Genomic DNA, 23,584 nt, shown 5'->3' with positions numbered 1-23,584 from the left:
ACATAAACCCCATTGAGTCCTCAATAAATTTGACTCCCTCCCACCCCTCACTCTCACCAACACACACACAAAGAAAAAATGGTGAGAATAATGAAATTCTTCTACTCCTTCTCACTTGTTCTGATCTTGTTGTTCTCTTCCACCACCACTATTTCGGCAGCAACGGCACCAGCACCGGCACCGTCGTCCGCGCCCACAGATATCATAAGAATCCTGAAGAAAGCCGGAGGATTCACAACCCTAATCCGTCTTCTGACAACCACACAAGTTTCCACGCAGATGAACGCTCAGCTCTTAAACTCAAACAACGGCATCACACTCTTTGCACCAAACGACAACGCGTTTCAGAGCCTCAAACCAGGGTTCCTCAATTCTCTCAACGATCAACAGAAGAACGAGCTCATCCAGTTCCATGTTCTGCCATCTTTCGTTGCGATCACTAACTTCGACACTCTCAGCAACCCTGTGAGGACGCAAGCCGGTGACGATCCTGAGAGGATGGCACTCAACATAACAAGTTCCGGGAACCAAGTCAACTTGACAACCGGCATTGTTAACGCCACGCTTGGTGGTAGTGTTTATTCTGATCACCAGCTTGCGGTTTATCAGGTTGATAAGGTGCTTCTTCCTAAGGATTTCTTTCTTCCTAAGAGGCCACCGCCGCCGGCACCCTCTCCGGAAGAGAAGCCTAAGGATTCTAAGAAGAAATCTGATGCTGACGGTCCTGCTTCTTCTGCCGATGCTTCTTCTGCGAACAAACGTGGAGTCATGTTGTTGCTGCTAACATTTTTTCTTGTTGCAGTTTCATCATTGTGACAATCATGATGGGAGTTTGCTCCAATGTTGTGCTTCATTGTTTCTTCTGTTTTTTTTTGTTTTTCCTTTTTCTGTCTTCTTTCACGAATTCAACGATCGGTTTGTGGTGAAGAAATTGTAATTCGATTTTTGAAGGGTTTTGTTTTATTTTTTCTCATTTTGTTTGTGCACTCTTGCAAACTGTAATCAAAGAATTTTCAATATAGAGATCATGAGACAGAATGCTTCTCTATTATATTATTTTAATATATAACTATTTCACTATGTATAGCAGATACTTGATCAAGCATTCATGTTTCTAAAATTTGCCAAAACTTAGATCTTGATTTATTTGGTACTATCTCTTGCAAATTGGTAGCACAACATAACTAACTTTTACTTTGTGAGCTATAAAAGAAATTGTCACTATGAGACCACATTGAAACCACTCAAAACATAAATGTACCAGGAGAGAGAGCATTATATTTACCATAAAAAATTGCCATGTTGTCAAAAACTGCAACACAACACCAAAGAAAATAAAAAGAAAAAAGATAATAATTTAAAAAATGTGCATTTTTATCAGTCAGCACTCTATATATTTTGACATCACATCTTTTCCTGCACTTCCAAGCAAATGAAAGTGGCATTACAGTTAACAAATTCCATCACCTAAAACATTTTATTACTATTCACTAATTTTATAATTAATTAATAAACTACTTTTTGTCTCCCCATCATTTCTACAATATTGAATTATTTTTAAGCAAGGTACATAAATACAGGTTACTGAACATACATAATTTCCAGATGTACTATACATCCAAGCATTATTATTATCCAAATTCAATTAAGTAAATTCAACAACAACAAAAACCACTTTTATTAAAAGAGTAAAATTATACCGTTAGAGTACATTATTGTTGTTATTGTCTTTTTCCTCTTCTTCGCGTTCCTTCTCCTCCTTCTTCACGTTCTTTCTTCTTTGCGTTTCTTCTTCTTCACGTGTTTTTTTCTCATCGTCATTCTTTTGTTGTTGCTATTGTTGTTGCATTTTTTTTTCTTTTCTTCCTCATCTCCTTGGAGATTTTGCAGCATTATGTATTTTGAATTGTACAGAATAACGAAATCAAATGCACTTTAATTCACTCAAAAATGAACCGAAAATACATCCAGAATGAACCGAAAATTAAATTCTAAATGAACCGAAATTATTTAATGATGACGATACACAAACAAACTCGTTTAAAAACAAGCATAGACCAAGTACACCTTATTTAAATTTATAATGAACCAAAATTACTTAATGATTGCGTTCGAAAACAAGCACACAAATAAAATTGAATCATAAATAAAAATACATCCAAATCCATCAAGTGATTTTGCAGCAGTATTTCTTCTTCTTTGCTTGATTTTTTCATGATTTTATTATTGTTAAAAGGGCAAAATAAGAAGAATTATAAAAAAGAAAAACAAGAAGGAGAAGATGAACAAAACAAGAAGAACATGGTGAGGAGTTTTGAGGAGTTTTTTATTCTTGTTTCTTCTCTTTTGTTTGATTTTTTTTTCTTTTTCTTGATTTTATTCCTCCCAAAAGAGGATGTAAGGAGGAAGAGTTTTAAATTGTGCAGAACAACGAGATCAAATGCACCTTAATTCATTCAGAAATAAACCGAAATTACATCCAAAATGAACCGACAATTAAATTCAGAATGTAAACTCGTTTCAAAACAAACACAGACCAAATGCATCTTATTTAAATCCAAAATGAAGCGAAATTACTTAATAATTGCGACATATAAACTCAGTTCGAAAATAAGTACACAAATAAAATTAAATTATGAACAAAAATGTATCCAAATTCATCAGTGAGTTTGCAGCATTATGTGTTTTTTTTTCTTCTTTGTTTGATTAGATGAACAAGACAAGAAGAAGAAGAACATGATGAAGAGTTTTGAGAATTTTTTTATTCTTATTTTTTCGTTTTTTGTTTGATTTTTCTTCTTTTTTTTTGTTTTATTTCTCTCAAGAGAATGAAACAAGAAGAATTATAACAAAATGAAATAAGAAGAAGATGAAGAAGGAAAAAAATAAAAAAGAAGAAGAAGCAGTAGAAGGTAAGGAGGAAGAATTTTGAATTGTGCAGAACAACTAGACCAAATGCACCTTAATTTACTTAGAAATAAACCGAAATTATATTCAGAATGAACTGAAAATTAAATTCAGAATGTAACTGTTTCAAAACAAGCACAGACCAAGTGCATCTTATTTAAATCTAAAATGAATCGAAATTATTTAATGATTGCGACATATAAACTCAGTTCGAAAACAAGCACACAAACAAAATTGAATCATGAACAAAAATGCATCCAAATTCATCAAGTGAATTTGCAGTATTATGTATTTTTTTTTCTTCTTGTTTGATTAGATGAATAAGACAAGAAGAAAAAGAACATGACGAAGAATTTTGAGGAATTTTTTATTCTTATTTTTTTTTGTTTGATTTTTTTTTTATTTTATTTCTCTCAAGAAAATAAAACAAGAATAAATATAACAAAATTAAATAAGAAGAAGAAGATGAAGAAGAAAAAATAAAAAAGAAGAAGAAGTAGTAGAAGGTGAGGAGGAATAGTTTTGAAATGTGCAGAACGAGACTAAATGCACCTTAATTCACTCAAAAATAAATCGAAATTATATTCAGAATGAATCGAAAATTAAATTCAGAATGTAAACTCGTTTCAAAATATGTCACGACCCGAACCAAGCCATGACTGGCGCTCAAGGGACAAGTCCCTCAGCAAGCCAAACGACCAAATTTTCAGAAAAACGGACAGAATCTCCTCTGTTTCTAGAACCTTACCAACATAAATATTAACTCTCTGTATTAATAATAAACCTCCATTTCCAAGACGACAACAACAACATACTCCAAATTATATCCGCAACCAAATATATCCAAAATACGCATTATATATATATATATATATATATATATATATATATATATATATATATATATATCAAGTTGATAACTAGAGTATATAGTTAAAACCATAAGTCTTACATAACCAAATCATAATCACTACCTAAACAGTTCAAGATTCAAAATAACATAACTCATACAAGGATCCTGCCTGTGACATATGGAGCATTGACATAATCTAGATTTTGAGCAAAGGTTCCATTACATAATTACTTAGCCCTTGAAAAGAAGAAGGGCTCACCAAAATGACTAAGATCTACTGAGGGGCAGGTGGAATGGAACCTGAAATGACTCCTGTATCTGAAAAACATGGGAATATAATAGGGTGAGTTTTGTAACTCAGTGAGCAAACATTACATCTATAACCCACACGAGACAATACAGAGTTTACCTTGAAAATTATATTTCTTTTCAGAGATGAGAAATTCATATTAATTAATTATACAAACATTAGATAAATAGTTAAGCGGATGAACTGAAATGGGAGTTCTCATTCTAGAAGTCAAATCAAATCAAATATTACACACCTAGGGCGGCTCCACCTCTAAGGGTAGCCCTTTCCTCTAGTGTGCCCGTACGGTATAACAGATCCAACGTGTGGCCTACACGTTAGGCTAGCAACGCCCCTGCTAGCTGAGGTCTGAGTCAGATGCATCTAGGTTAACGTCATAACTGCCGTTAACTACGGTTTTCTAGTCAGAGTCTCCCAAACCAATCCAAACTAAATCACTTATAAAAATCTCTAGTGCTTATAACATACTACTAAATTCCATAGCAAATCAATATATATAGGATTGCATACTAAAATTTAACTAAAATTTACATAAGGTCAAATAAGAAAACATTTATACTTTACAAAATATATAAATATCGTCTCGTGTGTATTTTTATAAAATTGTAAGTTTCACAAATTAATATTTATTTTCAAAAATTCAGAAATCACAATAATAAAATATTTTCAAACTCCAAAATTAATGATTCAACATAGATATTGATAATAATATATTTAAAAACAATTATAGATATAATATTCACTCACAACTTGATTCCAAAGAACCGGAAGCAACTCTGAGCGCGTCAACGAGCTATCCAATGATGTCCAATAATTCTACAACTCTAGAAATATGACAATAATGATATTTGTGAGCTACTAATATTGTCAATTAACATAATCTTACTCACCTTGACAAAAGCCCCAAATTTTCTAACCCCTAATAACCCTAATTCGGATTTATATATACCCATAAATATAGAGATGACAAAAATTGGAGATATGGCTAATTATTGAGTCAAAGAGTTACCTTGAAGCCTCAATAATAACTGGGACTCAAAGTTGAATGCTTCCTTCACTCATTAAGTTAAAATTTTCTGATTTGGAGATTTTGAGAAAATGAGATTTGAATAAATGGAGATAGAATAGAGAAGAAAAAGGAAGCAAGATGATGAAGGTGAATTTGATGATATTGAGTGGTTGGTTGCAAGGAGAAGAGATGAAGAAATCTAGTTGGTAAGAGAAGAGAAATGAGGGTTTTACATTTTGATTTTTTTGAAAGAAAATGAAAGGGAAGGAGAACAGAGGGGGAGGGGGAGTGTCGAAGAAGATGAGAAGAGAGAAAGAAAATTTTTAAGTGGGGGCATGTGCCCCCCACGTGTTCTCAACCTCTCTTTCTTTTCTTTCTTTTTTTTTCCCTCACACTCTCGGTTATTACATTCTCTCCCCCTTAAGAAATTCGGTCCCCGAATTTCAAACCAATAAACTATGATAAGTGTGATAGTTACCTTTAGACTCAAACAAATACGGATATTTGTCACGCATAGCGTCCTCCACTTCCCAAGTTGCTTCTTCTACCGAATGATTCTTCCAAACAAATTTCACAGATGCTATCTCTTTAGAACGTAGTTTCTTTACTTGGCGATCTATTATAGCCACCGGTTCCTCTTCAAATGATAAATCTTCGTTTAGCTCTATGGCTTGTGGTGCAAGCACATGAGATGGGTCGGGAAGGTATTTGCGCAACATTGATACATGAAAGACTGGATGAATCATAGACAACTCAGGCGGCAATGCCAAGCGGTAAGCAACTGCACCTATTCTGTCCAGTATCTCAAATGGACCAATGTATCGAGGACTAAGCTTGCCTCTTTTCCCAAACCTCATCACTCCCTTCATAGGCGACACTCTCAGAAATACCTGATCACCCACTGAAAACTCTAAGTTACACCTTCTGTTATCAACATAAGCCTTCTGCCTACTCTGAGCTGCTAATAAACGTTCTCTTATTATGCGAACCTTCTCAACGGCATCTTGTACCAAATTTGGCCCCAAAAGCTTAACCTCACCAACCTCAAACCACCCAATAGGTGACCTGCATCTTCTCCCATAAAGAGCCTCAAATGGTGCCATTTGAATGCTGGCTTGATAACTATTATTATAAGAGAACTCGATCAAAGGTAGATAGCTGTCCCAATTCCCACCAAAATCTAGAACACAACACCTTAACATGTCTTCCAATATCTGGATCGTCCTCTCTGATTGCCCATCGGTTTGAGGGTGAAAAGCTGTGCTAAGATCTAGACGAGTTCCTAACGCTTTTTGAAAAGATTTCCAAAAATGAGAGGTGAACTGGGGCCCACGATCTGAAATAATGGACACTGGAATTCCATGTAGCTTAACTATCTCATCAACATAAAGTTGAGCATACCGAGCTGCACTGAAAGTTGTTTTCACCGGAAGAAAGTGAGCTGACTTCGTCATTCTATCCACAATTACCCAAATTGAATCAAAACCTTTAAAACTACGAGGTAAACCTGTTACAAAATTCATTGTAATCCTTTCCCACTTCCATTCAGGTATCTCAATCTGTTGTAATAACCCAGCAGGTCTTTGATGTTCAGCTTTAACTTGTTGGCAAGTTAAGCAATGAGAAATAAAAACTCCTATGTCTTTCTTCATGCCTTCCCACCAAAACAATTGTTTCAAATCTTGATACATCTTATTGGAGCCTGGATGAACGGTATACTTAGAATTGTGAGCCTCTTCCAAAATAACTTTCTTCAAGTCGGGGTTATCTGGCACACATAAGCGTTGACCACAACGCAAAACATCTTGATCAAGAGAAAAGTCTGAGTTCCTCCCATTGCGAACATCTTCCATAAGCTTTCTTAGTTTCGGATCATCACCTTGTGCAACCTTGATCTGTTCTATTAGGGAAGATTGAGCTCGAACATGTGCTAAGAAAACTCCTGATTCTCCAAGGTCAAATTGAATTTCACCGGCCTCCAATTGATGGACTTCTTCAACAATTGGTCTCCTTCCAAGAGTGATATGGGCTAAGCTACCCATAGATTTTCTACTGAGGGCATCTGCTACAACATTGGCCTTTCCAGGATGATACAAAATGGTACAATCATAATCTTTTAGCAACTCCATCCATCTCTGTTGCCTCAAATTTAAATCCTTCTGTTGAAATATATACTTCAAACTCTTGTGATCCGTATAGATTTCACAGGTCTCACCATAAAGGTAGTGTCTCCAAATCTTTAAAGCAAAGATGACCGCTGCCATTTCCAGGTCATGAGTTGGATAATTCTGCTCATGCTTCTTGAGTTGTCGCGAGGCATAGTCAATGACGCGGCCATGCTGCATTAATACACAACCAAGTCCTATCCGAGATGCATCACAAAAGACTGAGAATCCCCCAGACCCAGAAGGTAAAACAAGAACTGGTGCTGAGGTTAGACAAGACTTAAGTGTCTGAAAACTTCCCTCCCAAGCTTCTGACCATTGAAACTTCACATTCTTCTGAGTTAACTTGGTTAATGGTGCCGAAATTCTCGAGAAGTCCTTGATGAATCGCCGATAGTAGCCGGCCAACCCTAGAAAGCTACGAATTTCTGTCATTATAGTAGGCCTTAATCACTACTAGAAATAGGGCTTTTTCGGACGAATTTTGAGACGAAATTGAAATAAATTTCGAACAAATTAGAGACAAATTTTTTCTTTCAAACAAAATTGGGACGAAATTTTTTTGTCCCAAAAAGCCTTGTTGCTAATTTAAATTTTGTCTAAAATTTCGTCCGAAATTTTTTTCAGACGATTTTGTGACAGATTTCGAATAGGCATTTATCTGCTAGATTTCTAACTATTATAATATATTTTAGACGAATTTCAGACAGATTAGCCAACATAAAAATAACGTATTTCAGACAAATTTCAAACATAAAAATATTAATTTTTAGACAAATTTCAAACAAAAAATATACTTTATTTCAGACAAATTTCTAACGAATTTCGTCAAATATAACAAATTTTTTTCAAACAAATTTTAGACAAATCAAATATTTCTTTTCAATTAAATTTCAGACAAAATAAAAAATTATTTTCGCACAAATTTTCTACAAATTTAATATAATATTTTAAACAATTTTCATACAAAATAATTTGCTATTTAATATATAAATATTTTAGAAAATAAATTGTATTCGATCTGGTTTTTATATTAAGAGCATCATAATCATTTTTTTCATATTACATCATCGAAATTATAAACATATAATAAAATCATAAAAAAGTTAATTACCATAAAAGAGTTAAAAAAATATTTATTATTAAAATACTTTTATCCATAAATGTAATCAAACTAAAATAAGAAAAAAATACTTAAACTAAAACAAAGAAAGCCTTTAAAAAGGTCAAATATCATGAATATAATAAAATGTACTAACTAATTCACCTAAAAATTCCTTAATCTAAATTAGAAAAAACATATACTCTTGACATCAATCACTTATGTTATCATCCTCATCATCATTAGAGCCTGTCCCAAGCTCATCTTCTGCAGGATCAGACAAAGTTGAAGGAAGTGGGAGATTCAACCTTTTATACAAAGCATGAATTGTCTTTTTAGTAGAACCAATTCTTTTCTGTTGAACCTTTAGTTGACGTCCTTGATCTTTTAACTTGTGCTCAGCATCATTCAACTTAACCTTTTGCTCTGACCACTAGAGAATACATAAATCAAAACAAAATATTAAATTCAAAGACATTGGCGAATGATAGAAAAAGAAAAGTGTTAATAGAGATGAAGGAAAACTATTAACAGTGTTAATAGGATTAAGAGTTTGTGTTGAATCAACAACCATAGCATGAGGGGAAAAAAGCTGAGCTTTCTTCAATATATCCTGAAAACTAAATTAAGATAAAAAAAGCATACAAGTATCTAGACTTCACCATACAGTTCTCGCAAGTTAAGGCTATTACATGAAATAATCGCTTAATAGGACCCAGACAATAACTTCTATAAAAATCCATGTATAAAACAGAAAATAATATAGCTTAAAGAATGCTAGCAGCCAAATTAATCAGAGAAAATCCATATTTCCACCTCAATATCAGTACTTGAATATAAACATATATCTGATTTAACCCTAAGGCGTTCTGCTCTGTTACCAATTTGCTCAAGTCACATGACACAAAACAAAATAAATGCAATCAAATTAGAGAAGGTTAACTGACTCTAAACCCAAAGCAACAAAATACAAAATGCTAGATGAGTACTAATTAAACAAGATTCTTTAATTTCAGAGCAAACTATTCACCATTTCTTTCTTTCTATTTTCTCTATCCCACATGATTTATATATACACATAGAAACTATGGTTACAAGCTTACATACATGGCAAACAATAATGCTGACACTTAAATTTAACTTGAAGATATTCTTGTTTTTAGCATAGTAATACAAGCACCAGCGGTTATTGAGGGAAAAATAAAAAAAGAAAAAAGAAGACAGTTGAATTTGGAGAGAAAGTTGTGTTGTGATATATATTATTTTCAAAGCAAGCACAATTAAACTTGATGATACACAATCTGCAACACAGGAATAGATTCACAAGAACAGATTCACAACAAGTCAATTCTCTCAGTTTTTTTTTTTTCGGTAAAAATATTGGATCCTAACATATTCCTAAATTTAATATGCCAAAATTTAAACTTTTATTTTCACATCTGCAACACAGGAACAGATTCACAGCCAGGGAACCAAAATAATGGCCCTTATCATAAGAACAGAGAAACAGAGGGAAGAAATAGTTACCTTGTATTATTCATGGTGAGGATTGAGCGCCGATTGACTACATGAAAACTAAGCATTCAGAGAATATAATGCTAGCTAATAATGAAAATTAGTAATTCTTGAATTTGGATTCCATAGATAATATTAATTTATACACTCATATATTCATGTATATATAAGTCTTATTGTGCACATACCTTTAGAAGATATGAATAGTGATCTACTTTAAAAATCCGTAAGATAACAAATGATAAGTATATATGTCTGGTTTAACATTGTTGATTACTTCAGCTTAATTTGGCAACAAAATTACAATAAATGATGAATAATTGAATATACTAAAATTATATGGTAATTAAAGTTAATTAAAAAAAGAATATTTCCTGTTGCTATGATCTTGATCCACACTACACCACACCACAATATACATCTACTCCATGCATTTGAATTACAACTATTTCACAGCAAGCTTATTAATGTGAGGCGTGTCATTGAATCCATGATTCAAACATGGTGTTCACTGTTAAACAAACATAATTCTGACATCATTGATAAAATTCACAATTCTAATTCAAATTGTAGCTGTGTTACGACTGTAAATATATTGTCACAATTATAATAATTTTAATTGTGGGTATTTCCATTTTTGTGATATGCATTGTGATTGTTATGGGTTTTTTCACTATTGCCCTGGGTTATGGCTTAATGCGGCTAATGTTACCATCTTTCCCCCAATTATTCAACCATTCGCATTCAGACTCCATATATATAATTCTAAATTTAATTAATCCAATTTGACCTTGCTAAACTTTCATACATATGAAAAATTTTAGAATGAACAAATAATGACTAAAATTGTGATGAATACTAAAATGAAGACAATGAAATGTTACTGCAAAAAGTGTAAATATAAACAAGAAAAAGAATTTAAATGGTGAAAGATTTAAAAGAATGTATATACGAATGGAAATAATGACTAAGATGGTGATAGAAAAGGAGAAACAAGAATGAAATAAAAGACATCCAATAGATGCAAAACAGAAGAGAGTATTATTCATATCCAAAGAGTTAAGAACAAACCCTAAATTTTTTAATAGGACTCTAATTTTATCCTTAGAAAGACCAAAGGGCCATTGATAAAACTCCAAGCCATAGTCTGATAACGAGAACCATCATTAACAAACAAATTGACAAAGAAACAAACAAGAATCACATCACTACTCACAAAAAATTGGGACTTGACAGAGATCGCACAAAGACGCAAAGGGGCAAGGATTAGAGGCTGGTGGCGGTGCGAGGTCCGAGACCGGAGGAGGCGGCCACATGCACGAGGCAGAGCAGTGTGAGCGGGTGAGAGCTATTACCTGTGAACGCGAACCACGAGGGTGGTGGTCGCCTGAGTTGCGAGGTCGGAGGTTGGCTGGAGTGCGACCCGGAAGATCAGTAGTGCCGCGGCGGCCACAAGGCAGAGCAGGTGAGCGAGTTAGGGCTCTGTAATCTGTGAGCGTGAAGAACGAGAGAGGGTAGAGGTCGCCTGATTTGCAAGGGCGGAGGTTGGCTGGAGTGCGACCCGGAAGATTGATGGTGGTCACAGGAAGGAGAGCAGTGTGAGTGAGTGAAGGCAAAGGAGATAAAAATTGAAACCAAAAGGCGCGTTGGAATAAAATTTGGCTTTTTGGCTCAGAGTAAAGAGGTGGTTTTGAAACAACTACATATGTTAAAACTTTAAAATTAAATTATATCTAAAGTTTTAAACTTTACCAATAAATTTAAAAAAATAAGATTATATTATTAGTATTTAAAAGATAAGTTTTGGAATATTGGTATTTAAAAGATAAATATTTAATAAAATTAAATTTAAATTTAATTTTAAGTTATATTTTTAAATTTTTATTATATAATAATTTTAAAAAATAAATATTTAGTAAAATTAAATTTAATATTAATGCTAGCTAAAGATATTTATGATATATTTAAAAAATATATTTATAATTATTTAAAAAAGCATGAATATATGGAATATATATATATATATATATATATATATAAAAGATGTTTAATTGTGCATAAACGTTTTATTTGGTGATGCATGTCAATAGGTTTCAATTAATATTATAAGTAATTTTTTTTTCAATTTTTTTTTTCAAATTTCTGAAGGTGTTTATATAGTTTCTACCTGCGTGACACAATCATTAATCAATAGATAAATTCATATACGAAGTTACACTTATATATATATATATATATATATATATATATATATATATATATATATATATATATATATATATATAATTTTGTTGTAGGGATTACGGTGAATTCTTCTTTTGAGTTACGGTATTTGGATAAATCTGTTAAAGAAGTCTTTTGAAAAAAATTCTACATAAGTAGGTTCTTTTTTAGTAACTATCTTTGTATGTATTAATGCTCATTTTTTTTCTTTTATAAAAATTAGTTTGTTAAATCAAATAAAACTGGTATTTAATTTTACTGTAATAATATTAAAACTAAGCATTTTTTTCAATTGTTATATGAAAAAGCAGTTTAGTTCAGTTTTTAAAATATTTAGGATGTGTTTGGTTTAGCATTAGAAACACAAGAAGCTCGTTCAATCTTTTTGAACACTATAATTTTTTATTTGGCAATTTTTTTTTTCTCTAAACACAAACATGATTCTGGATTTTAACTCCCGTTCATCAGAAGCAATAAATTATAGCTTTTTGCGTTTAGCGTTTGCGTTCAATTGTTAAATTGAAAAATTAATTGAAAATTTTATTTTTTTTGTCAGTTTTGTCATTTAATCTCATTTGTAATAAGAGATACTAGAAACAATCGTCAAAGTTCTTGAATTTTTTTCATGGTTATGTTTTACAAACAAATAATTTTTTAATATCATTATTAGTATTCTTTGTTAAGTTTTTATTTTTTATCAATTTTCTATTTATTTTTTTGTTTATAGTATGGATATTTTTGTTTAGAGTTTTAGAAACAAAAAGTGTACTCTTTTATAAGTTATATATAAGTAAGGTTATTTTAGGAAAAAGAAACTTTATTTTGGAATAGTAAAAATATTTGGGATAAATCATAGATATATATATATATATATATACTAAATGTTATAATTTTTCAATAAACATATGAAATCCGTTTGAAAGCTGGTGCACTTTCATTCGGAATTTACAAATGATGCTATTTTCGTCCCAAGTTTGTGGGAAAAAAATTTGGCTATTTCGAAGAGTTAGCTATAGTAAAAGTATTTAAGACTAATTATAGACAAATTTGGGATAGAATTAATATTTTTAAAATTCGTCCCGAATCTGTCTAAAGTTATTCAGATGGAATACAGACGAATTATAGCTTTTGTCCGAAATGTGTTGCTAATCTGTATGAAAATTTTGGCGCCATCCAAAAAAAATTGGCGCCAAAATTTGGGACAAAATTTAGACAAATTTAGGACAAAATATATTATTCCAATGCCTCCACTAAAAGTTGTTCAATATTTGTCTCAAATTTGTCTGAAATGAAAAAATCATTCAGACGGAATAAATTTCGTTTGAAATTTTCGTCCGAAAAAGCCCTATTGGCCACTTCTGAACGGCTTCAACCTTCTTTGGATCCACCATGATTCCATCTTTTGATACCACATGCCCCAAGAATGTCACTTGATCAAGCCAAAACTCACATTTAGAAAACTTAGCATAGAGCTTGTGATCCCTTAAGGTTTGTAACACAATCCTCAAATGATACTCATGTTCCGTAGCACTTTTCGAATACACCAAGATATCATCGATGAAGACGATAACAAAGCGATCTAAGAAAGGTTTGAAGACTCGATTCATTAAGTCCATGAAAGCTGCAGGCGCATTCGTCAGACCAAAGGACATTACTAAGAACTCATAGTGCCCATAGCGAGTACGAAAAGCAGTTTTTGGAATGTCTTCCTCTTTTATCTTCAATTGATGGTACCCTGAACGAAGGTCGATTTTTGAGAAACAGGTAGCTCCTTGAAGTTGATCAAACAAATCATCAATCCTGGGCAATGGATACTTGTTGCGAACAGTTATCTTATTGAGCTGACGATAATCCACACATAGTCGCATCGTTCCATCCTTCTTCTTTACGAATAGAACAGGAGCTCCCCACGGAGAAGTGCTAGGACGAATGAATCCTTTCTCTAGCATATCTTCCAATTAAAATTTTAATTCTCGTAACTCAGTTGGAGCCATACGATAGGGAGGAATGGACACAGGTTGGACTCCCGGAGCCAATTCTATGGAAAACTCAACTTCACGGTCAGGCGGCATCCCCGGTAGCTCATCAGGGAACACGTCAGGGAATTCTCTAACAATAGGAACCTGATCAAGACTAGGCACTTCGGCATCAACATCTCTAACAACTGCCAGAAATCCTTGGTTTTCCTTATCCATCAATTGCATAGCACTCATAGATGAGATGATGCTAGCTAAAGTGGGACAGTCATCACCCTTAAAAACAAAAGGTGAGATACCCGGTATGTCAAACTTCACAGTTTTGGAGTAACAGCCCACATCAGCATGACAAGCTGCTAACCAATCCATGCCTAAGATGACATCAATATCTTCCATTGGTTCTAAAAAGATCAAATCAGCTAAGGTTTCAACGGTATTAATTCTAACAACACAAGACCGAAATACGACTCGAACCATCGTGGAGACTCCAAGCGGAGTGCCAACATGAAATGGGTGGGATAACAGTTCAGGTTGTTTATCGAAACGAGATGCAAGATGTGGAGATACATATGAATAATGAGAACCCGTATCAAATAACACTCGAGCATCTAAAGAACAAACTTGTAAAGTACCTGCCACCACAGCATGAGAAGCTTGAGCATCTTGACGTGTTAAGGCATGCACACGTGCCTGACCTCTTCCTCTTTGGCTCCCTCCTCTGTTATAGGTCTGACCTTTGCCACCTGCTCCTCTGCCACTAGGACCAGAAGAATTTCCAATAGACATAGCTGAAGATGATGGCATTGGTATTGTAGGACGTGCAATACCTGGAGCAAAGCCTCCTCTAGGATTTGGACAATCCTTCCTAAGATGACCAGATTGACCACAACCAAAACATGCACCAGTAGCCTTGAAACATATACCGGAATGGTAACTTCCACACTGAAGACAATAGGGCTGAGCTGGCCTTGTCTGATTTGAATCCTGTGCACTAGATTGAGAGGTGCTCTTAACAAAAGATCTGGGATTCGAAACACTCATGGGAGCAGATCCAGAAGAAGCAACCCCACCAAAAGATGCTTGAGGACGAGCTCGATACCCCGAATAACCTTGCTGATTAGTTTGACCATGATGAAACTGAAATCCTCCTAAACTAGATCCACCAGAAAATTGTCCCTTCATCTTGGGCTTCTTACCAACATCCTTAAAAGCATTTCTCTCCGCTATCCCAGCTTCAATTCCATAGGCAGAGTTTAGGACATCCTTAAAAGACATACGTCCGACTTCAGGCATAAGAGTAGTGAACATAGGTTCTGCCAATCCACGAACGAAACGACGAACTTTCATCTCTTTTGAATTCACCAAGTACGGAGCACTCTTAGAAAGTCTAGTAAACTCCTTAGCATACTCAGTCACTGTCATATTCTCTTGCCTTAATCTTTCAAAGGCAATTGCATCTTCTGCTTGCTTGTTAGCTGGATAAAATCGAGCAAGAAACTCTTCAGTAAACTCTTCCCAAGAAGGAGGAGGAAGTCCAGCTACTTCTTTGCTCTCAAGAAGAGACTCATACCAATATCTTGCTGAACCACGCAAGTTGTAGGATACTAACTCAACAGCCCATTCTTTGGTGCACTTGAGAGCTCGAATAGCTTTCTTTGCATCCTCTAGATATTGTTGTGGATCTTCATCCAATGAATCTCCATTGAAAGTGGACGAATTCAACTTCAAATACTTTTCAATTGGCGGCTCTTGATCCCCAAACAATTGATGAACCCTATGAGGCTGAGGATTTGGCGCATTAGGAAGTCTCGCTTCACCCTATTTTGATTTGTTAGAACATGTAACACCGCATTAAGAGTTTGATTCATTCCCCTCAATTCAGCTGCTAAGTCCGGTTGAGCCTCTCTTACTGCGGGGTTCTCTTGAACTCTCTCGCGGGGTATCTCTCCTTTGCGCCTATCAGCTATCCTTTGGCTCCTTGGCCTTTGTCGAAGCGCTCCAAGTGGCGGAGAAACTGCCCTATTGGATTCAGCAGTATCAGGAGCACCAACAGTTCCACCACGTCTTTTCTTAGGTGGCATCTTCCACCTATCGAGTAAGTAGAGCGATTGAATCACCAACGACATATGTATATAGAGTTCGAAGACAATAGGACAGACAGAAAGAATTATGAGACCAAAAGATTGAGGAAAACTTCCTATAGGCCTCTAGTAACATCACACTTTGTGAAAATGGGCCGGCTTCCATTTGCACAATTGTGATCTTACTAAAGGACACTTGCTCCATATTACACAGGAAAACCTAAGGCTCTGATACCACTTTGTCACGACCCGAACCAAGCCATGACTGGCGCTCAAGGGACAAGTCCCTCAGCAAGCCAAACGACCAAATTTTCAGAAAAACGGACAGAATCTCCTCTGTTTCTAGGACCTTACCAACATAAATATTAACTCCCTGTATTAATAATAAACCTCCATTTCCAAGACAACAACAACAACATACTCCAAATTATATCCACAACCAAATATATCCAAAATACGCATCATATATATATATATCAAGTTGATAACTAGAGTATATAGTTAAAACCATAAGTCTTACATAACCAAATCATAATCACTACCTAAACAGTTCAAGATTCAAAATAACATAACTCACACGAGGATCCTGCCTGTGACATATGGAGCATTGACATAATCTAGATTTTGAGCAAAGGTTCCATTACATAATTACTTAGCCCTTGGAAAGAAGAAGGGCTCACCAAAATGACTAAGATCTACTGAGGGGCAGGTGGAATGGAACCTGGAATAACTCCTGTATCTGAAAAATATGGGAATATAATAGGGTGAGTTTTGCAACTCAGTGAGTAAACATTACATCTATAACCCACACGAGACAATACAGAGTTTACCTTGAAAATTATATTTCTTTTCAGAGATGAGAAATTCATATTAATTAATTATACAAACATTAGATAAATAGTTAAGCGGATGAACTAAAATGGGAGTTCTCATTCCAGAAGTCAAATCAAATCAAATATTACACACCTAGGGCGGCTCCACCTCTAAGGGTAGGCCTTTCCTCTAGTGTGCCCGTACGGTATAACAGATCCAACGTGTGGCCTACACGTTAGGCTAGCAACGCCCCTGCTAGCTGAGGTCTGAGCCAGATGCATCTAGGTTAACGTCATAACCGCCGTTAACTACGATTTTCTAGTCAGAGTCTCCCAAACCAATCCAAACCAAATCACTTATAAAAATCTCTAGTGCTTATAACATACTACTAAATTCCATAGCAAATCAATATATATAGGATTGCATACTAAAATTTAACTAAAATTTACATAAGGTCAAATAAGAAAACATTTATACTTTACAAAATATATAAATATCGTCTCGTGTGTATTTTTATAAAATTGTAAGTTTCACAAATCAATATTTATTTTCAAAAATTCAGAAATCACAATAATAAAATATTTTCAAACTCCAAAATTAATGATTCAACATAGATATTGATAATAATATATTTAAAAACAATTATAGATATAATATCCACTCACAACTTGATTCCAAAGAACCGGAAGCAACTCTGAGCGCGTCAACGAGCTACCCAATGATGTCCAATAATTCTACAACTCTAGAAATATGACAATAATGATATTTGTGAGCTACTAATATTGTCAATTAACATAATCTTACTCACCTTGACAAAAGCCCCAAATTTTCTAACCCCTAATAACCCTAATTCGGATTTATATATACCCATAAATATAGAGATGACAAAAATTAGAGATATGGCTAATTATTGAGTCAAAGAGTTACCTTGAAGCCTCAATAATAACCGGGACTCAAAGTTGAATGCTTCCTTCACTCATTAAGTTGAAATTTTCTGATTTGGAGATTTTGAGAAAATGAGATTTGAATAAATGGAGATAGAATAGAGAAGAAAAAGGAAGCAAGATGATGAAGGTGAATTTGATGATATTGAGTGGTTGGTTGCAAGGAGAAGAGATGAAGAAATCTAGTTGGTAAGAGAAGAGAAATGAGGGTTTTACATTTTGATTTTTTTGAAAGAAAATGAAAGGGAAGGAGAACAGAGGGGGAGGGGGAGTGTCGAAGAAGATGAGAAGAGAGAAAGAAAATTTTTAAGTGGGGGCATGTGCCCCCCACGTGTTCTCAACCTCTCTTTCTTTTCTTTTTCTTTTTTTTCCCTCACACTCTCGGTTATTACAAAATAAGTACATACAAAGTGTACCTTATTTAAATCTAAAATGAATCGAAATTATTTAATTATTGTGACACAAAAACTCAGTTAAAAAACAAGCACACAAATAAAATTGAATCATGAATAAAAATGCATCAAAATCCATCAAGTGATTTTGTAGCATTATGTGTTTCTTCTTCTTTGTTTGATTAGATGAACAAAACAATAAGAAGAAGAACATGATGAGTAGTTTTGAGGAGTTTTTTTATTTTTATTTTTTTGTTTGATTTTTTTTTTTTTAGTTTTATTTCTCCCAAGAGAGTGAAATAAGAAAAAATATAACAAAATGAAATAAGAAGAAGACGATGGATAAGAAAAAAAAAGAAAAAATAAGAAGTAGTAGAAAATAAGGAGGAAGAGTTTTGAATTGTGCATAACAACGATATCAAATGCATCTTAATTCACTCAGAAATGAACCGAAATTATATTCAGAATGAACCGAAAATTAAATTAAAAAATAACAACGATAACGATAACGACGATATGTATTAGAATAAGATGACAATGATGATAACGATGATGATCATGATGATAATCATGATGATGGAGGAGAAAGATGAAAAGGAAGGAGGAGAAGAAATTTCAATGTGAAAAGAAGGATAAATAGGAGGAGGAGGTGGTGTTGGTGACGACAGAAAGTGAAGAAGAGAAGAAAAAGAAGTAGTATCAAGGATAAAGAAGAAAAAAAAGAAAAAAAAAAGGGATAAAGAAGTAGAAGAAGCAACAACAACAACCCGAGAGAGAAGAAGAAACCAAAAAAAATAACTGCGTGAATATAAAATACTTAGTTAAACTTAAATATTAAAATTGTTTGAAAGTGAAAAATAACTGTATAATTTATTAATAATAATAATAATAATAATAATAATTCAGAACTGTAGAATAACTAGCCTAAGATTTTGTATATATTCTTTAGGTACAAGGCTCGCTCGTACTTTGTACTAAGATGTAACATACAAAATATTACTAAATCCATAATTCACAACTCATCATTATCAGAACTATGCAATAATCTAGAATATATCCATCAAAGTTTGGCATAAAATTAAATTAAAAAAATAATAATAAGATGAAAGATCCTTTTATCTTCTTGACAGAAGAGTTATACCCTGAATCAATTACCTATCATTAATTTCCTTAGCCTCTACATAATAAACCCTTTTTAATGGACCATACATCACAAGAAAAATTCATGTCCTTTACATACTTGCACAAGAATGAAAGCAAATTGATTCACTTTCAGCTTTTGACTACCAACTATAGAAAAAATGAAGCAAGTTCAGCTGTCCTGTTCCCTCCTTCTACTCATGTTTGTTACCTTCTATTCTTGCACCAATTCAGCAACAGCTCCATCTCCAAAAGCTTCATCCCCAACATCATCAAAACCATTAGTCCCTGCATTACCAGATTCTCCAGATTCCTCTGACTCAGCACCAGATGACATAGGCAGAATCCTCAAGAAGGCGAAAACATTCAGGGTTCTAACAAGGCTGCTGAAAAGCACAGAGATAATGAGCAACATCAACTCACAGCTGATGACAGCAAAGAGTGGTGGCCTAACAATCTTTGCCCCGGACGACAACGCCTTCGCGCAACTCAAGGCAGGGTTCTTGAACTCGCTCAACCAAGGCCAGAAGATAGAGCTCTTGCAGTTCCACATCTTACCTCAATATGTTTCAAGCTCAAACTTTGATTCTCTCAGCAATCCTGTTCAAACAGTGGCTGGTGAGGATCCCACAAAGCTTCCATTGAATGTGATGGCATATGGTAACAGTGTCAACATTTCAACTGGGGTCGTCAATGCCACAATCGATGGACTTGTTTACTCTGATACCAATCTGGCCATATACCGTGTCAACAAGGTTTTGCTTCCTTTGGATTTCTTTGTGAAGTCTAAGGCTCCTGCTCCGGCTCCGGTCGAGGCAGAGTCACCCATTGCTGATAAGAAGTCTTCTGCTGAAGATCAAGAGAATCAGGATAAGTCTGCTGCATTGAGCTTACTTAGCATTCAAGGAACTGCATTGATGTCTATTGCTGTTGGTTTTGTTGTAGTAGCAATGATATGATGGACTTGAAGATGATCATCATCCATTTGGTTGCTTCACTTGTGAAGAACTCTTCTTTTCTTGATTCTTTTAAATTTTGCTTAGTTTTCTCTTTCTCACTTTCTGAAATGTCAAGAGTATGCATTGCTGTCTGATTTATTCTTTTCAACTTTTTGTTAGTAAAATGTCTGATATGCTTTGATTAATTTGATATTAAATTTCGCAAAACCTGTTCACCATAAGTTCGGCAAAATGTGATATTAAGGCAGGAAACTCTTCAGCTTGGGCCAGTTTAAGGGGTTTGGACTTCTGTGTTTTATTTCTTCTAGAAACTTCAATATAATATAATATGATACATCAGTGTAAATCCTAAACCCTTTTAATGGTAGTTACTTATATGGAAGTCTTTTAATACCTTTTAAAAGCCATATTTATGGATAATTGCAGAGAAATACTAAGAATGCAAGCATGGAAAAAGGGAAATTAAATTCAATCTCTTCTCTAAGTCTCTACTAACTTGATCTGTATTAATCATCATCCATGTTCTTAGAGTTTATTCAGTACTTCTTTGGAGCTTGTGTATTAATTGTTGCTCCCATACTCAAACCATATTCCTTGTACTAACATATCAAAAATAGTAATGTTAATCTATTCTACTGTACATGTTTGAATCTAATATCTATTCCTATTTATGTGATCTAAAGCATAGGTTAAGGTTTGGAATAAACGGCAGTACTAATATTCCACCTACCCCAAATTTCTATCATTTCTTTGGCCTTCTATATAATCAAATATCATTTAAATCTTCTTTCTAAAACACCAGATTAAAAGCCTTCATTACCAATAATTAAGTAGAAGATGAAGCAAGCTCTATTTTCCTTGTCACTACTTCTAGGCCTCTTGATTTCTTCCTTGAATTCTTCAGTCACAATGGCACAGGCACCTGCATCAGCACCATCGCCTCAGGCTCCAGATTGCTGTGACTCAACCCTAGATGACATAACCAGAATCCTTGAAAAGGAAAAAACATTCATAGTCCTAACCATGCTGCTGAAAATAACAGAGATCATGAAGAGCATCAACAAAGAGCTCATAGCAGCAAAGAGTAGTAATGGCCTAACAATCCTTGCAGCAGATGACAATGCCTTCTCAGAAGATAAAGCTCTTGCAATTCCACATCCTACCCGAGTGTGTTTCAAGCTCATCAGGCTTTAGTTCTCTGAGCAACTCTGGAAACATTGGCAGGTAAAGGCACCAAAAGGCTTCTGCTGAGAGTGACAAAACATGGTAAGATGATCAGTGTCAACATTTCAACCGGGGTGGTGAATGCTACAGTCACCGGAGAGGTTTATTCTGATAACAAGGTTGCTAATTTGCTATATATCGTGTGGACAAGGTCTTGATTCCTTCGTATTCCTTTGTATCCTCCACTGCTCCAGCTTCAGCTCCTGCTCCTAAATCTGATAAGGAAAACACACCAGCTCCTGAACCTATCAACGAGACAAATCAGGATTATTATTATACTGCTGGAACAATCACCTTGGTAATCTTGTGGTGCCTTTACTTATATTATAATTAGTCTAATTAGTACTAGAGTTGAACTTAATCAGCAAATTAATATAAATATGGGTGGGTATTAGGAGTTATATATAATATTTTGCGGTTGGAGTATGTTATTCGGATCTGATACTATATATTGTGCTTGTGAGTTAGATGCATGTATGTTATATATGAAAATGTCATTTAATTTGCAAGCTAAGGTGCTCCGTCTATATACATGTAAGTTGAGGAATTAATTGAGGAGGATATATATGTGTCAATCACTGTCTGAGTGAGTGTTTTATTTTCTCAAATGCTCCATCTATCATAATAAGAAACCTTACTCAATCACATATATTGTTCTGATGCATCGCAGTACCTTACCTTAATCTTCCTCCCAAGCAAATAACAGCATTTAGTCTCACAAATCACATACGTAATTACCTGCAGCCCCTACTATATATAATTTGCCCCATCAATAATCATTCAATATTAACATGAACATAATAAACATGAAGCAATCACTCTTATCAAACCCATTAGCACTAGTACTAATATCTTCCCTCATGTGTTCTACCACCTTAGCTGCTCTCTCACCAATGGGTGCACCGCCACAACAATCGAAACCCCCACCACCAACCTCCGCCGTGGACATCCTTGGAATCCTAACAAGAGGCGGATCCTTCAACACATTCATCAGGCTCATGAAAACCACACAATTGATCAACCAACTCACCTCACAGCTCATAACCATTAAATCCGGTGGCCTAACCATTTTCGCCCCGGAGGACGCCGCCTTCTCCCAACTCAAACCAGGGTTCCTCAACATGCTTTCGAATACGCAAAAGCTTGAGCTCGTTCAGTTCCATGTTCTCCCTGACTTCGTCTCCAGCTCCAGCTTTGATACCTTAACTAACCCTGTTAGAACACTAGCCGGTGCTAAACAAGGGAAAGTTGAACTGAACGTGATCAGTTATGGTGGAAGTGTCAACATTTCAACGGGTGAAGTTAACACCACCATCAATGGGATCATATACACGGATAACCATCTTGCAATATATAAAGTTGCTAAGGTGCTTCTCCCATCAGACTTCTTCCCCACCAAGATTGCCGCCGCGCCGGCGCCTACTCTGGCGCCGGCACCGGCAGTCGAGGTAGCGAAGGCGCCGAAACCTGATAAGGAGAAGCCGTTGGACGACAATTCGGAACCGTCGTCGACCCAGGTTGTTCCATCTAAGACGTCTGCAGCTACGAAAAATAGAGAGGTTTCCGTTGTGTTTATGGTCATGCTAATAATATTGGCAGCATAAACTATATAACATGTAAATGAAGCTGTGTTTACACATTGTTTATTAAAAAATGTTATTTGTACACCAAAATCACTGAAAATAGGCATCAATATATTTGTGTATAAATACATGTATAATTTAATTTATTTTTAATATGTATTTATATTCCAACATATATTTTATACTGATAGCTGATTTTGGTGTAAACATAGCATAACTCTTGTTTAAAATGGAGCGTTGTGATATGTTTTTTGTTACTACGTGCTTTTCTAATGAGAAAATCTTGAATCCGTATATAAAAGTAAATCCATGGTAATATAAACACAGATCTTGTTTGAGTGAAAAATAAGTATTTTTTATGGTGTCTAAATTTTATTTATATACTTAA

At 34.6% G+C, this 23,584-nt stretch overlaps 4 protein-coding genes, 1 long non-coding RNA gene and 1 pseudogene across 5 annotated transcripts; 4 read left to right on the top strand and 2 right to left on the bottom strand.

Moving 5' to 3' along the window:
• LOC112772805 (fasciclin-like arabinogalactan protein 12) lies at positions 1–1,080 on the top strand. Its single transcript, XM_025817814.3, has one exon. The coding sequence runs from the start codon at positions 79–81 to the stop codon at positions 814–816; it is 738 nt and encodes a 245-aa protein (XP_025673599.1). The 5' UTR covers positions 1–78; the 3' UTR covers positions 817–1,080.
• Positions 1,081–8,365: 7,285 nt separating this feature from the next.
• On the bottom strand, positions 8,366–11,576 carry LOC140181684 (uncharacterized). The gene is made up of 2 exons (XR_011876725.1): positions 11,078–11,576; positions 8,366–8,779 (listed from the first exon to the last, which is right to left on the bottom strand). It is a non-coding gene; the product is annotated as an uncharacterized lncRNA (long non-coding RNA).
• Positions 11,577–13,291: 1,715 nt separating this feature from the next.
• On the bottom strand, positions 13,292–18,252 carry LOC140181683 (uncharacterized). The gene is made up of 4 exons (XM_072225907.1): positions 17,882–18,252; positions 17,620–17,696; positions 16,822–16,880; positions 13,292–16,148 (listed from the first exon to the last, which is right to left on the bottom strand). Exon 4 carries the CDS (start codon positions 15,480–15,482, stop codon positions 14,043–14,045), a length of 1,440 nt encoding a protein of 479 aa, XP_072082008.1. The 5' UTR covers positions 15,483–16,148; positions 16,822–16,880; positions 17,620–17,696; positions 17,882–18,252; the 3' UTR covers positions 13,292–14,042.
• A 1,034-nt stretch (positions 18,253–19,286) lies between these two features.
• Positions 19,287–20,574, top strand: LOC112769149 (fasciclin-like arabinogalactan protein 11). The gene has a single exon (XM_025813586.3). The coding sequence runs from the start codon at positions 19,592–19,594 to the stop codon at positions 20,387–20,389; it is 798 nt and encodes a 265-aa protein (XP_025669371.1). The 5' UTR covers positions 19,287–19,591; the 3' UTR covers positions 20,390–20,574.
• Positions 20,575–21,226: 652 nt separating this feature from the next.
• LOC112769150 (fasciclin-like arabinogalactan protein 11) lies at positions 21,227–21,947 on the top strand (annotated as a pseudogene).
• Positions 21,937–23,456, top strand: LOC112769148 (fasciclin-like arabinogalactan protein 11). The gene has a single exon (XM_025813585.3). The coding sequence runs from the start codon at positions 22,405–22,407 to the stop codon at positions 23,215–23,217; it is 813 nt and encodes a 270-aa protein (XP_025669370.1). The 5' UTR covers positions 21,937–22,404; the 3' UTR covers positions 23,218–23,456.
• The last annotated feature ends 128 nt before the right edge of the window (positions 23,457–23,584 follow it).

Source organism: Arachis hypogaea, chromosome 18, assembly GCF_003086295.3.
Source record: "Arachis hypogaea cultivar Tifrunner chromosome 18, arahy.Tifrunner.gnm2.J5K5, whole genome shotgun sequence".
In the NCBI taxonomy this organism is placed as follows: Eukaryota; Viridiplantae; Streptophyta; class Magnoliopsida; order Fabales; family Fabaceae; genus Arachis; species Arachis hypogaea.
Note: the sequence above shows the minus strand (reverse complement) of the source record. Positions and strands in the feature narration are given on the sequence as shown.

Coding starts and splice junctions, on each gene's coding strand:
- LOC112772805 (XM_025817814.3), top strand. CDS start 79: ATGGTGAGAATAATGAAATTCTTCTACTCCTTCTCACTTGTTCTGATC.
- LOC140181683 (XM_072225907.1), bottom strand. CDS start 15,482: ATGACAGTGACTGAGTATGCTAAGGAGTTTACTAGACTTTCTAAGAGT.
- LOC112769149 (XM_025813586.3), top strand. CDS start 19,592: ATGAAGCAAGTTCAGCTGTCCTGTTCCCTCCTTCTACTCATGTTTGTT.
- LOC112769148 (XM_025813585.3), top strand. CDS start 22,405: ATGAACATAATAAACATGAAGCAATCACTCTTATCAAACCCATTAGCA.